This window comes from Rhamphochromis longiceps, linkage group LG7, assembly GCF_057381845.1.
Source record: "Rhamphochromis longiceps isolate RC_006_pf linkage group LG7, R_longiceps_female_GT1.1, whole genome shotgun sequence".
Classification (NCBI taxonomy): domain Eukaryota; kingdom Metazoa; phylum Chordata; class Actinopteri; order Cichliformes; family Cichlidae; genus Rhamphochromis; species Rhamphochromis longiceps.
In genome coordinates, this window is record NC_140563.1 from 28,476,967 (window position 1) to 28,492,320 (window position 15,354).

A 15,354-nucleotide genomic window follows, 5' to 3' on the forward strand; every position below is an offset into this window, starting at 1 on the left:
GCTGGAAGTGATAACAGAGCTGTAAGTTTTAATTTGTTTCCAAAACCCCGCAGTCAGGACATGCTATATTGTATTTAGATAGAAGCTAGCGAGCTAACTCCCTGCTAACGTCTAACTCCGTTAAATGTTATAAATTCCATTTTCATGGATGCCTGGATGTTAAACTCAATTGTTACACCTGGTAGAGCAGAACGCTGATCATTTTATTAAAGATGAAAGACTTTAGACAGTTTTTCAACTCTCAGTAATGCCATAGTGATCGTTTGATATATGGACCTGCAGCGGAGTGTAGGTCCAGACACGGCTAGTGACGTCAGACTGAACAACCGGATAGTTACATCCTTTTTCCACACGTTCTTTTCTACTCTGGAATATTCTTGTCAATTTTCTTGATATTTATTTATAATCACCTCTGTTAATCCTTGATATTTATAATTGAGTGATCTGCATATATTAGTGCTATTTCTTAATTGTGTAAAATCTGTATAATGTACTGTTTGGAGTTTAGTCTGTTAATGTTGCTATTTTTACCATTTCTTCTTGGAGCAACTGTAACCCACATAATTTCCTTAAGGATTAATAAAGTATTCTGATTCTGATTGTTTCAGGATACATGACCTGCCATTATCCAATGACACATCTGCTTACCTGCATCTTTGGCTCATTTCTCCTCCTGTTCTTTTCTATTTTTTCTAAACTGAGGACCTGATGGCTTTGAACTTTTCTCATCCATCTTCCATTGGTTTTAATTTTGCACTCCAGTATGAACACAAATCCCCCAACCCGAGGATCACCACAACATAACCTAATAGACCTACACCTTAGTTCACAGATTTGCTTTGTCTAGGGTGTATTTCTGGGATTTCGCACAACCCAGGATTTAAATCATGAATACATAATGGGCTTGGATTTACAACATTATAAATGAAATGTGCTCTATTTGGAAGCAGCAGGCCCCCCTCCCCTTTCGACAGGTTGTATGTGAGACTTTAAATTATCAAACTGAAAAAAAATTATAAATTGTTATTGATCCCTTTACCCCTGGTCCTAAAGTGTATATTTATTTTCTCACTCTTCTTATATTTATTGTTTGTTTACTTGCACTGCTGTAACTGGAGCCTTGTCGTCTCGTCTCTCTATATACTGGACTGTATGTAGCGGAGATGACAATAAAGTTTACTTTGACTTCAGCAGCGAGCAGGCGCACCGAGGGCTCTCGCGCTCACTTTTCGCATACAGAATTTCGAAAAAACATCGGTGCAAATTATAAGTCTGTATCATAATGTCTGGTGTTTTCGTGTTTGTTGGTTTGTTTTTATTTTGCGGGTAGGTTATTAGATGCTGCTCCAGCCAGCCAGAGAATCCCCCGCCGCCCCGCCCTCTCCTCCCTGTGCCGCAAGCAGTAGGCGCACCTCGCAAACGAAGGGCGTCCTTACTCCCAGCAAATGGGCGATAGAAAGCCGATCGGTGCCTATGCCATTCCCAATATGCGCTGGCTAACGTTGGGGCAGCATGAGTACGAGCAAAAAAATTTTTTTTGCCGATACCCGGGATGCCGCCCCCACCACGATGCCGCACCGGGCAACCACCTGTGTCGCCCGTATCAAAAACCGCTACTGGAGGGGAGGGCGGTGCAGCATCCTGTTCTGGTCTGCTGGAGTATGGTGGCTGCAGAAACCATTACAGAGTCTTTGACCTGAGCACTTTCCTCTTCAGTCTGAGGATGCGGCGTGATGCCATGTTGTCAGTTGATGAGATGTCAACAGTTAGGAACATGATTCAGTGTGGAGATGCAGTTTTTTTGCAGGGTTTATGAGAAATCATTGGATTTAGTTTTTATTTACATTTGCTCAGCATGCTGTCTTTGAAACAGTGTTTTTAATTCCAGATTTTTTCTGCAGGTGTGGGGCCTCAGAGCTGCACACACCTGACATCAGCTGTAACTTGTCAGGTAGATCTCCATCCTCAGCTCAGTATTACCTGTGTAAAGGTGTGTCAGTGAACTTCAGCGCACAAACCTGGACACAACCACAGTCAAAGTGTGTGTGTGTGAATCAGAGGAACACTGAAGCTGTTCATTCTGCTGCTTCATGTCTGAATCATGCCAACCCCAAATCATAGAAAAAAACAGTGATGTCAGAGTGAAATGTGCAGCACTCAGTTAGATGGTAGGGTCAGGATTCTGCTCTGCTCCGCATGTGATGGCCACACACCTTTTCCAGCTACTGCACATCAGGATTCCCAGTAGTATCATTTAAGCTGGGGTCAGCCATTTTAATATCTGATTTCAACCTTTATCAACATTAACAAACAGTAATTGTTGAACCTCTGGATGATGTGCTTCTGTTGGCTTCATCGGGTGATGGCCTCCAGCTTGCCTTGGAACGGTTCGCAGTCGAGTGTGAAGCGGGGGGGAATGAGAATCAGCACCTCCAAATCTGAGGCCATGGTCCTCAGCCGGAAAAGGGTGGAGTGCCCCCTTCGGGTCAGGGACGAGTTCCTGCCCCAAGTGGAGGAGTTTAAGTATCCCAGGGTCTTGTTCACGAGTGATGGGAGAAGGGAGCGGGAGATCGACAGACGGATTGGTGCTGCAGCTGCAGTGATGCGGACGCTGCCCCGGTCTGTTGTGGTGAAGAGAGAGCTGAGCGTAAAAACAAAGCTCTCAGTTTACCAGTTGACCTACGTCCCTATCCTCACCTATTTTCATGAGCTGTGGGTAGTTACCGAAAGAACGAGATCCCGGACACAAGCGGCAGAAATGGGCTTCCTCCGAAGGGTGGCTGGCCTCTCCCCTAGAGATAGGGTGGGAAGTTCAGCCATCCGGGAGGGGCTCGGAGTAGAGCCGCTGCTGCTCCTCCACATTCAAGAGATAGTTGAGATGGTTCAGGCATCTGACAAGGATGCCTCCTGGGTGAGGTGTTCCGGGGATGTCCCACCAGGAGGAGGCCCGGGGGCAGACACACTGGAGAGATTATATCTAACGGCTGGCCTGGGAACACCTTGGTGTTCCCCCGGAGAAGTTGGAGGAGGTGGCTGAGGAGAGGGAGGTCTGGGCTTCTCTGCTTGCGCTGCTGCCCCTGTGACCCTTCCCCGGATAAGCGGAAGAAGATAGATGGATGGATGGATGGATAATCGTTGAACTTGCGGTTCTTGATGAAGAACTCTGCACATGCTTAGTGCGACTCTCTCTGCCTGAGGGAAAGGATGCCAGCCTGAGGAGGCATGGAGATTGTCTTGCTGACTGCAGAGTTAATGTTTAGGTTAAAAATGAAATCCTCCTCCTCTTCAGCTTCAGGCTGGTCCCCCTGGGGGTTCGCATGGAAGGAGGAAAACATCGGCACATCCTCATCCAACCAGAGGATGGGATTACTCGAACTAATGGCACCTGTATGTATACCAGCAGGACTGTCAGTGTTCAACTTAAATAACCTGCATGACTCATCAGGTGCCTGTATTTTAAACTATATGGTAATCATTAACAGTAATCAATTTTTCTGTTCGATCATCTGGCGTCACTAGTTATCGATTGATTATAGATCAGTTTTTTGTGTAAAGCTGTACAAACTCATAATAATTTATACCTGTGACGGATCTGTTGCTGCTCAGGTGGGCAGTGTTGCTGTTTGTCACATGCCTGTTATAAACTTTGAAGGTAAAAAAAAAAAAGGGAACAAACTGAGGCTTTTGTTTTGAAAACCCGGAAGCGGAAGTTGTTGGCCGGATCCGCTCCCGGTGAAGTCCACGTCAGTCCTCAGAGCACACCTGAGGGGTCCGGACCGAACCGAACTAAAGTCATACCCATTAACTCTCCTGCGCATCATGGCGGACGAGGCCACGCGCAAGGCCGTTTCGCAGATCCCGCTGCTGAAGACGCACGCGGGGCCGCGAGACCGCGCGCTGTGGCCGCAGCGGCTGAAGGAGGAGTACCAGGCGCTGATCCGCTTCGTGGAGCAGAACAAGGCGGCCGACAACGACTGGTTCCGCCTCGAATCCAACGCTGACGGCACGCGCTGGACTGGCACGTGCTGGTACATCCACGAGCTGCTGCGCTACGAGTTCCGGCTAGAGTTCGATATCCCTGTGACGTACCCGGACACCGCGCCTGAGGTGGCAGTTCCGGAGCTGGACGGGAAGACCGCCAAAATGTACCGCGGCGGGAAAATCTGCCTCACCGAACACTTTGCGCCGCTCTGGGCCCGGAACGCGCCGCGGTTCGGGCTCGCGCACCTCATGGCGCTCGGACTCGGACCGTGGCTCGCCGTGGAGATTCCGGACCTTATCAGCAAGGGCATCGTAGTCCACAAGGAGGGGCAGGCCGAACCGGCGGCGGAGTGACATCAGACGGAAAGCCGGACCGGACCGGAAGCAGGGCTGAAAGACTGAAACTAGGAGAGTAAAAACTGTGTTAAAATGAATGGAGTCTGGTTTGGAAATGACGTTGACTCTGTTAGTCATCACTGATCTGTAACTGACGCTGTTCAAGTAAAAATGGGCACAGAGAGAATTGAGTCTGATTGGGAGATCGCACTGGCATCTGGCTATTATTTTTCAGTAGTAAGACTAAATGAGTAAAGCTCATGAGAATATGAATGGAGTCTGGTGGCGAGATGACCCACAGATTGGTAATAATAAAAGGTAGAAATGTGTTGATATAATAAATTGAGATTTACCGTAAAATAACTTCAGCCCACTGAAAGATAGTGGGGAAAAATCAATGGAACCTGGTGGAGAGGTGGCCCCTCGTAACAAATTTATGATGTTGATATTTTTATTGCGCCACAAGAAATGATAAAAATGGTGCTAAAATGAATGGCTTCTGGCTTTTTTTGCTCAGTAAAGAAGTAAAAAGTGAGAAGATGAATTTAGTCGTGGAGAGTTGATCTAGATTATTTAACATAACTGTCAAAGCCTGGAGGCAAAAGTATTATTGATCTAATAAAATAATGTTAATATTTTTTTTTTTGCATCACAAGGAAGAGTATAAACGGTGGGACTTTGAATGGAGTCTGATGGGGAGAAGACACCTAATGATCAGACTGCAGACGTTCTGTTAGTTTGATCACGAGTAAAAACACGTAATATATGAATGAAGTCTGGTAGTCTGGATGTAAACAGTGACACACCAATCTGTCCCTAAACAATAAATAATATTTAGATTTCCTGCTGGTTGTATTGTTTGCAAAATATTTACAAATGTTTGCAGCTGTGTACGATGTCAAATTTAAATCACTAGGACATTTGTTTAATGGGCCATATAAATAGGGATGTTACTGATTTCATCACATCCTGTTACAGTAAGTCACGTTCTAAACAAAAGGAGACACAATTTAAACAAAACTTTTATTAGTTTGTTTCAACAACAGAATCGTGTGTGTGTGTGTGGTCCCGATCAGCTGACTGATGGCTGATAATAAAATATCAGTCAGTACACCTGGATAAGCTCTGCCCACTCTGCCACAGGCCACACCCCGTTCGCTTGCACATTGCTTGGTGATGATTTCCAGTCCCAGACCCTCAGTGGGATGTTCCAGGAGGCGCCATAGTTTGCTGTCACGTAGTCAAGCGTCTCACATGGAACACGCACTTTCAGCTCAAGAAGCTCCGCCCAGCACAGCGAGAAGCGTGGAAAGATGTACCTGGAGATAAGAAGAAAAAAAATTTTAACCTGCGGCAGGGTTGACAAAGTGACCTGACAGATGGTAATGACTTTACGTAGCAATAAACGACATGACGATTACGCCGTCTGTACAAATATTTAAGGTGAAAGGATTTTACTTGAACTTCCTGCCACTCTTTGCCTGCGTCCCGCCATTCCACATGATATCACCGTTGTCGTAGAAGAAAAAAATGTCCAGCTTCACATCTTCAATCAGAAATGACAGCTCCAGACTGTCCTCCACCTTTTACAATAAAACACCCGCTTTCAGAATAAAAGACAGAAAACGAAACTTCACAATAAAATGATTTCAGAATAAAGGAGGTAACTATGGGTGCATTCCAAAAGTCCATGTTTCTGTGAAAGTTTCCTCACTAAGAGACATGACTCCAAACACTAGCATCCTCTACGAAAGGAGAGGAGAAAATGTGTCCTATAATTCACTGCAAACAACCATCCAACCATTTATGAAAACACTGACATAATCGAAGTGGGTGGGATCGATTTTGATGTTCCTTCTAACTGCATTTTCCATTTTATCCATAACCTGTGGATATATTTATAGTTTTTATCAGCAGCTGTTAAATTCACAGCTAAACTCTGAACATCAAGCTGCTGGAATATAAATTTGATGTTGTTGCTGCATGAAGAAAGTAGAACAGTGAGTTCAAGATTATGATTTATAATAAATGATCAAAGAGTGTTTAAGGCTCTGTATGATCACTGTTGTATTACAGTCTTTAGGATTCAGGTTTACTTCAGGTCAACTGGGATCGGTTACGATGGAGGGAATTTTACAGAAATCCTTAACAGGCTGGAGGAAACAAAATAAATATACAGAGGGTAAAATAAGTAATTTAAGTTCAAAGTAAATATATTTCTGAAGGTGCGATTGATATTAAATTCTCACCAGATGTGAGTGATAACCCATCCAATCCACACATGCAAAGGAATCAAACCATAGATGTCCATAAATATGTGTAATAATGATAAATGACACAGAGAAAATAAATGAAGACACTCACTGAAATTGGATTAATACTTTATACAAAGCCTTTGTTGGTGATCACAGCTTCATATTCAGCTTCTCCTGTATGGAGAAACTAGTCGCAGCATTGCTCGGGTGTGATTTTGGTCCATTCTTCCACACAAACAGTCTTCAAACCCTGAAGGTTCCGTGGGTCCCGTCTATGAACTTTGACCTTGAGTTCTTTTCAGTTGGTTGAGGTCAGCTGATCCAGCAGCTTTATTTCCTATCTCTGACACCAGCTGAGAGTTTTCTTTCGTCTCGTTTCATCTTCATCATCCTGGTAGATGGCAGCAGATTTTTATCAGGAATTTCTCTGTACATTTTTCCATTCATCCTTCCTTCAGTTATATGAAGTCTGTCAGTGCTGTATGCTGAAAAGGAGCCCCACACCACGATGTTCCCAACTCCAAACATCTATATTAGTGTTCTGGGGGTGATATATAGTTCCCTTTGACCTCCAAACGTACGATGATGTTAAAACGCATTATGGCATCCAAAGAGTTTAATTTTGGACTCATCTGACCAGACATAAGATAGACTTTATTAGTCCCACAGATGGAAAATTCATTGTTACAGCAGAAAAGCAGATAGGCCAGGAATAAATAAAGAGATTTAGATTATTTAGATAAAAATATCAAGTCAAATCAAGTCAAGTGGCTTTACTGTCATTTCAAGCATGTGCAGTGGTACAGTACACAGTGACGCGAGACAGCGTTCCTCCAAGATCATGGTGCCACATGATCTTGGAGTAAAATCAAACCAGGACTACATAAAGTGCAAGTGTGAAAAACTGCAAAAAACAGTGCAACACCAGACAGAACAGAATGATACAGATACAAGACAGTGCAATAGACAGTGGGTTGTGCAAAAAGACTGAGCACTGTGCAAAAAAGCAAAAGCAACAACCTATGCATGTAATTGATGTATGAAGGTGTGTGAGGTGTGTCTGCATATGCCATTGTGCAGGTAATGTAGTGACGTGTGTGAAGGTATGTGTGTGTCAGTCCAGTCACTGAGTGTAATGGAGGTAGTTATGGAGCTGGTGATGAGGGACCAGGAGAGGGTCTCCGCCAGGTGAACACTAAGGAATTTGGTGCTCTTGACAACCTCCAGAGAGGATTCATTGATGTTAAGTGGACAGTGATCTCACCATGCTCTCCTGAAGTCGACAATTATCTCTTTTGTTTTGTCCACGTTCAGAGACAGGTTGTTGACTCTGCAACAGTCCGTTAGCTTCTGCACCTCCTCTCTGTATGCTGACTCATTGCTTTTGCTGATGAGACCCACCACAGTCCTGTCATCAGCGAAACTGACGATTTGGTTTGAACTGTGCATTGCTGTACAGTCGTGAGTCAGCAAAGTGAACAGCAGTGGGATGAGCACACAGCCCCGAGGGGCTCTAGTGCTCATTGTGGTGGTGATGGAGATGCAGTTACTGATCTGGACTGTCTGAGGCCTCTCCATGAGAAAGTCCAGGATCCAGTGGCAGAACGAAGTGTTCAGGTCCAGCAGGCTCAGTTTTCCAGTCAGGTGTTGAGGAATGATTGTGTTGAATGCTGAAGTGAAATCTATGAACAGCATTCATACATACATGCCCTTATTGTCCAGGTGAGTGAGAGCCAGATGTAGGGTGGTGGCGATGGCATCATCTGTTGACCGGTTGGGGCGATAAGTGAACTGGAGTGGGTCCAGCAGTGAGCTCACTTGCAGCTGAAGATGAGCAAGGACTAGCCTCTCCAGGATCTTTATCAGATGTGATGTCAGAGCCACCGGCCTATAGCTGTTGAAGTCCTTTGGCTGTGGCCTCTTGGAAACTGACACCACACAAGATGTTTTCCACAGCTGTGGCATTCTACCAAGCTTCAGGCTCAGGCTAAAGATGTATTGAGTTATCCTGCATTGGACTTGAGAAGCAGTCTGCCGAGCTGATGCCATCTGGACCAAGCTTCAAGATGGAGTCAGCAATGGAGTCTTCCATGTTGAGCGTTTATATGCGCCACAGCGTATTAGTGCATTACTTATCGTTTTCTTTGAAACAATCATACCTGCTGATTCAGGTCTTTCTGTAGCTCTGCACAGGAGCCCCTTGGCTCTTGAACAACTCTTCTGATTCTTTTTTTTTCACTCCCCTGTCTGAAATCTTGCAGGGAGCACCTGGTCGCGGCCGGTTTATGGTGAAATTATGTTCTTTCCATTTCCGGACATTGAGCCCAACAGTACTCAATGGAACTGTTATTTTTAGAAATTCATCAGTATGTTTTTGCAACAATAAGGTTATGATGGTCTTGGGAGACCTCACTGGTTTTACCCGTCATGAGATGTTTCTGTGTGACAACTTGATAATTGGGCACCTTTTATTAGCCATCATTCAGGACTGATTGAGCTGATATTAATTTGCACTAAGTGGCAGGATTGACTTATAATCACTGATAGATTTTAGCTGCTGTCTTGAATCTCCCTGCCTTTTTACACATCCCTCTCTTCACATGTTCAATACTTTTCCCTGTGTCACTTCTCGTTTTTACACATAATTTATGGACGTCTATGTTTCCATGTGTGGCTTGGATGGGTTATTACTGACATCTGGTGAGAATTTCAGAAGACAAACATTATTTACCGTTATATTATGAGAAGTCCCAGTTGTGACAGGTGTATGTATAAGTGCATCACTTGGTAGTTTTAACAGCATAGTGCACTTTTATCTGTTACAGATTCAGCAGAGAGAAGTCACTCGCTGTGTGAACACTGCTGAGAAAGAGCAGCCAAGTTCAGGTCATTTCTGCCGTTTCATGGAAGCATTTACCAAGGAGCAATAAGTGGGCTCGCCTCTAAACACTCAGCATGAAGAAGTTAGTGAATCTGTTCCTCCTTCTTTAAAATTCCAGCCTTTCTAATGAAAAATGAATGATTTTCTCAATGTTTACATTACCCCCATAAAACAACAGAACATGTTGTGGAGAAGTAACGCATGCTTTGTAGTCCATCTTTTACACATTGTCAATATAGCGGACATGCGTCATCACAACGTTAAGAAATGAGTGTGAGCTCGTTCAAATCCTCAGCACACCACTTTTCTCTTTTTCTAAGTCCTCAGTAATTCTCCTACCCACTTTTCCTTGAGATCGATGAAAAGAGGTTAGGAACAGGAGATAGTAGGTACTTTTTGGAACACACCCTAAACTTCACAATAAGACAGGTTGTAAGAATAAAAGACAGATTTTGCAGTAGATGTTTGAAGCTGGTGACTGAAGATGAAGCATGAAAAAGTTTTTGGTGTTAGAAGTAGAATAAAGAAGAAGAAACTCAGACAGTAAAAGATAAAAATAAAGATTTTGGACCTTTCCAAACTTGTGTTTCAGCGTCAGGCCGGCGTCTGTGAATGCTGCGATGATGTCAGGCCTGTAGTCAGCGATGAAGATGCCAATGTCGACGTCACGGCTGTATGAGATGATGCTGCACTGCCTGAACCAGCCTGGAGAAGGTGACACAGACAGACAGGTGTGAGGACGGGATTACCTGCACACACTGAATCAATTAGTCTTTTTGACTGAGGTGCAACTTCCTCAGATGTGATTTACCTGGATGTTTAAACCACAGATAATAAGGCATGTGACCCTGATTACAGGTGATGTCAGCACAAACTATGGATGTCATACAGCAGTTTGACCTCTGTGTGACCCTATAGTAGCACACCTGAGTGAATCACTGGTTACATGCTCCTCCACAGGAGTTTTAACAGGAACAGGTAGACAACCTACAGTCAGAGGTTCTGACGTTGAAGCAGGAAGTCATCAGCATACCTGACACACCTGTTGTAAAAGTTATAAGTGACAGTGACCTCTGTGTTTCACTTCCTGTCTCCGAGGCGGTAACCTGCTCTATTTTAGTCCAGTCATGCGAGTCTCACTCTTGCTTAGTGCTCCGACAGGCGCTGCATACACCTGTGTAAGTTTCACAATAAAAAACGCCAAAAGAACTTGAGAGATTTCAGCGGTTTACCCAGGGTCACCATGGCGAGGTCGCTGCATGTCTAATCTGTGGTGGACACACTTCCTGATGTAGCCCTCGAGGGATTCTTGTTTCCCAGAATCAAACACAAATATGACTGATAACAGGAAATCAGGAAATCAACCAGTGCCAAAATAAAAGCCTGCTTAAAAAAACAACAAAAAAGCAGAGAGAGATTATGGCAAACCATCGACTCAGGAGGGGAAGGCGGTGCTGTACCTGCACTGACTATAGTGTGGGTGGAGCGCTGCTGACTTCGACTGAGAATATTGTCGGGCAGTGGAAAGGAATACTTCGAGGACCTCCTTAATCCCACTGAGCTGCATCAGGCATAGCAGCATGCAGTTATTCTACATTGTGACGATGTAATTTTGATCATGTCAAAGTGAAAGAGGCCATACAGTCCTTATACGACCGTTGCAGAAGCCTGGCCCGCATAGCAGGCAAGAAGTCGGACTTGTTCCTGGTGGGTGATGGGCTCCGCCAGGGCTGCCCTTTGTCACCGATTCTGTTCATAACAGGATTTCTAGGCATAGCAAAGGGGCGGAAGGCTTTCGCTTGGGTGGTCTCAGGATCTCATCTCTGCTTTTTGCAGATGATGTGGTCCTGTTGGATTCATCGGGTGATGGCCTCCAGCTTGCCTTGGAACGGTTCACAGCCGAGTGTGAAGTGGTGGGAATGAGATTCAGCACCTCCAAATCTGAGGCTACGGTCCTCAACTGGAAAAGGGTGGAGTGCCCACTCCGGGTCAGGGACGAGTTCCTGCCCCAAGTGGAGGAGTTTAAGTATTTCGGGTCTTCTTCACGAGTGACGGGAGAAGGGAGCGGGAGATCGACAGACGGATTGGTGCTGCGGCCGCAGTGATGTGGACGCTGTACCGGTCTGTTGTGGTGAAGAGAGAGCTCAGTGTAAAAGTGAAGCTCTCAATTTATGAGATTGATCTGCGTCCCTACCATCACTTATGGTCACAAGCTGTGGGTAGTTACCGAAAGAACGAGATCCCGGACACAAGCGGCAGAAATGGGCTTCCTCTGAAGGGTGGCTGGCCTCTCCCCTAGAGATAGGGTGGGAAGTTCAGCCATCCGGGAGGGGCTCGGAGTAGAGCCGCTGCTGCTCCTCCGCATTCAAGAGATAGTTGAGATGGTTCAGGCATCTGACAAGGATGCCTCCTGGGTGAGGTGTTCCGGGGATGTCCCACCAGGAGGAGGCCCGGGGGCAGACACACTGGAGAGATTATATCTAACGGCTGGCCTGGGAACGCCTTGGTGTTCCCCCGGAGAAGTTGGAGGAGGTGGCTAAGGAGAGGGAGGTCTGGGCTTCTCTGTTTGCGCTGCTGCCCCTGCGACTTGGCCCCGAATAAGCGGAAGAAGATGGATGGATGGATGGATGAAAGTTTGCTGAAACTGTACAAATGAGTCAGGAGGTAGAGTTACCCAGGCAGGTACCGCTGCTGAGCCAGAACGGAACGTCAAGGCGAGTGAGCGTTCGAGCCGTCAAATGAAGCAACGCCTTTGCTTTTCTCCGGAAATCCACCGCCGCTGCAGACGAGTCGTCAGGGTAGAGCTGCAGAGAAGTAGTCGCATGACGAGAAAAAGGAAGTTTTAAAAAAAGATTTGTTTATAATATTTTTCATTTCCTCTTTCTCCCCTCTTTTTACAATAAAAAGAAGCTTTCATTCTGACCTGCAGGAAATTGCGAGCATCACGGTAACGGCACTCTAGGAAGCGGGCGTGTTTCTGCTGGGCCAGAAAATGGGAAATGTTTCGCGGGACTCGAACGTCCAGGCCATCAAGGACGGTCAGGATGAGCTGCGGCCTGCAGAGGACGTCACATTACAGGAAGTTCATTAGTGCGGTTTTTTTGTCTCATTTACACACATAACGTAGTCATGTGATGTCAGCACCTGTCATAGGCTCCAGCGTAGCGCCCATAGTCGAGCACTTTGAAGGCAGCAAAGCTTCGGTCTGCGTCCCCTTTGAGGCGCAGCGCTCCATGCCACAGGTAATTCCCGCTGCGCTCATACAGGAAGACCACCTGCAAGGAGCACAGGTCACATCGTCAGCTGTTTTGTCACCTGAATCAGATCGTCACGACATCTGGCAACATCCACCTGAATGACATGATTGTGGAGGCGGAACAAGAAGTGCAGGGGAATGTCCTCTCCTGATAGGGTGTCCAGGCTGGCGAGTCGAGGGTCCACTCCCCGCAGCTCCATCACCTCAAAGCCTTTCTGCTCAGCTGCCAATAGGAAGCCGGGCTGACAGACAAACAAACAATTACAGTTTTAAAAACTTTATTTAAACTCAAGTTCTGCATTTTCTCACGCTCTGAAGACAACAAACAAGTCACTCACATCATACTTCCATTGGTTGGCCTGTAGAGCGAATGACGTGACGGCTCGGCCTGTGCACAGAAAGCTGCAGTGCGGTTCGCGCACCAGCCGGTCACGCTGCCGCAAAGCATCCTGGGAGAGCAGTGCCAGCACGGCGGTGTCAGTGAGGAACAGTGGCAGCTTGAAGTGCTGCACTAACGCTAGAAACTTCTTCACCACCTGCTGCAGGGAGGAACAAAGCAACTGTTACCGTGGTAACCATGGTCAGGTCAGGAAGGAGGAGTTAAAACATTTAACAATTAAGTATAAAACAAGCTAATTTTATGAGCCACAATACAAGTTTACACATTGTACAAATTTCATGACTCACGTCTACATCTTGTGTAAGAGAAGCGAGATGTAAGATGTAAGATTTGTTTTAAATGTATTTGAAAAGTTCTTCACCTTTATTTAAGAGAGGAACGTCATGTGCAAGTGGAAAGACATAGAGAGCTGCATCAGCATGCAGTTTTTCTACCTTGTGACGATGTAATTTTGATCATTTCAAAGTGAAAGTTTAAATCTGAATTGCTAACAATTGATGTTAAGCTAACAGCAGCTAGCATCAGATCTGACTTACCCATTGGACTTGGCTAGCGGTCAGGTGGCCTGGAGTCAGGTGACCTGCTGGGCGGAAGATGTGAGAGCCAGGCTGCTGCAGGAGAATAGAAGAAAACAGGGTCACCACAACGGTCATGCTCCCGCATGACTTACCTTCAGAGGCTGACGCTGCCTATCTGGACCTTGGGGGTGTCGTAGCTAAAAGATCAACCTTAAGACTGTCACATGTCCTGATGGAGGGTTAAATACTCACACGTGTGACAAGGTTACTGTAATTCGAGCACATAGATGATTCAGGATCTCTTCATGAGTAATGTTCATGCACGGGTAATGTCAGCGTACAGGTGAGATGGAACACATAGGCAGCATGATTATGATGAAGATCATCTTCGCCAGAAGATGTTTCCTGATTGGCTGAATTTAACCTAAAATATTTTAACTTCACGTTCAGGTACAGATACCTGATAGCATTTACAAGGCTGTTATAACTAAAGTTAACCTTACTGCAGTGAAGGAATCTCAGGTGTGCCTCTTTCTCTCTTTACCTGCCTCTGAACACAAACCTGTACGGCAGCTTCAGGAACGACCCATTTTATGTTCATCATCTAAACTCTACCTAAGGAAGACTGTGCGCTGCTGTAGACTCCACCCCCACTGAAAAGCTGTCCTTTCACCTGTCACTTGTGCAGGTGTGTTTACCTGTGTCTGCTCTGCACAGACACAAAAACATTAAACTCATAATTATAATTTGAGACGTGGTGTGGTTCCTATAATCCTGACTTCACAAATGCAACTGAAACAGCTAGTGCACAGATTAGGATTATATTCTGAAAGGGCAGAGGGCTTTGAGTTTTAATGGTTCATTAGTGACATCACAAACCTTCAGATTAGGTCACACTGGGAGCCTCTCGCATCACACAAGCGTTTACACGGCTATGGCTCACCTTGCTGACGTACTTCCGGTAGTAGTGCAGCTGGAATAGCAGGAACACGGAGCTGCTAACGATGAGCAGCGCTAACACGGCCGTCCGGTTCACACGAAGCATCCGGAAACGGGGCCCGTTACCGCGCTTCTCATGACGCCAGAACTGAGCTCGAGGCACGAGGGAGCGGCACGAAAATACTCAGAGCACCGCGAAAATCACCAAGCCGTCTGCGGCCGCCGCCATATTTAAAAGGGCTCACTTCCTGCGCGGCCTTTCACAGTAAAAGCCCAAAACCTTTCTGCTGTGATTTTCAGAGGGAAAAAAGCTGAAATAGTCGATTCCCTGAAGGAAACATGAAGAATTAAATATGACAGCTGTGGTGTTTTAAACTGTTTTATCCACATAGCATGAAAATATGATTTTTCTTCATCAACACACTGAATATTTATCAGCATCGATTTTTAATCGTTAAATTTCAAATTCAAATTTTATTTGTCACGTACACAGTCATACACAGTACGATATGCAGTGAAATGCTTAGACAACTGCTCGTGACCTAAAAAGAAAAAGGCTATGAATAAGATAGGAAATAAATATGAAAAATTAAAAAGGGTCAATTTAACTAGGAAGGAATAAAATATAAATTAAGGTTAAAAATGAAATAACTGTACAACACAATTTAGAATGAAGGGTAAATTTAACTGGGAAAGAATAAGATAAAATATATAAATTAAAGTTGAAAATAAAATAACTGTACAACAAAATACACAATACACAGTATAGAACTATATAAGAATGTATG

At 45.2% G+C, this 15,354-nt stretch overlaps 2 protein-coding genes across 3 annotated transcripts; one reads left to right on the top strand and one right to left on the bottom strand.

Annotated features, from left to right (window-relative positions):
• The first annotated feature begins 3,706 nt into the window (after positions 1 to 3,706).
• Positions 3,707 to 5,165, top strand: ufc1 (ubiquitin-fold modifier conjugating enzyme 1). The gene has a single exon (XM_085413208.1). The coding sequence runs from the start codon at positions 3,820 to 3,822 to the stop codon at positions 4,333 to 4,335; it is 516 nt and encodes a 171-aa protein (XP_085269334.1). The 5' UTR covers positions 3,707 to 3,819; the 3' UTR covers positions 4,336 to 5,165.
• Positions 5,166 to 5,326: 161 nt separating this feature from the next.
• Positions 5,327 to 14,832, bottom strand: fktn (fukutin). Of its 2 annotated transcripts, none has more exons than XM_085413207.1 (10): positions 14,571 to 14,832; positions 13,646 to 13,717; positions 13,048 to 13,248; positions 12,805 to 12,951; positions 12,598 to 12,728; positions 12,377 to 12,509; positions 12,128 to 12,257; positions 10,025 to 10,158; positions 5,776 to 5,900; positions 5,327 to 5,636 (listed from the first exon to the last, which is right to left on the bottom strand). In XM_085413207.1, the coding sequence occupies exons 1-10, from the start codon at positions 14,670 to 14,672 to the stop codon at positions 5,423 to 5,425; spliced, it is 1,389 nt and encodes a 462-aa protein (XP_085269333.1). In that variant the 5' UTR covers positions 14,673 to 14,832; the 3' UTR covers positions 5,327 to 5,422. The 2 variants fall into 2 exon arrangements, with proteins under 2 accessions (XP_085269333.1, XP_085269332.1); XM_085413206.1 differs by having other exon boundaries at positions 13,646 to 13,720; positions 14,571 to 14,831.
• Between the last annotated feature and the right edge of the window lie 522 nt (positions 14,833 to 15,354).

Bases quoted from the DNA above. Each gene is read 5' to 3' on its own strand.
- ufc1 (XM_085413208.1), top strand. From the start codon at position 3,820: ATGGCGGACGAGGCCACGCGCAAGGCCGTTTCGCAGATCCCGCTGCTG.
- fktn (XM_085413206.1), bottom strand. From the start codon at position 14,672: ATGCTTCGTGTGAACCGGACGGCCGTGTTAGCGCTGCTCATCGTTAGC. The intron at 12,729-12,804 runs GTGGATGTTGCC...TGCTCCTTGCAG, and splicing joins TCCACAATCATGTCATTCAG to GTGGTCTTCCTGTATGAGCG. The intron at 12,510-12,597 runs GTGCTGACATCA...CGTCCTCTGCAG, and splicing joins TACGCTGGAGCCTATGACAG to GCCGCAGCTCATCCTGACCG.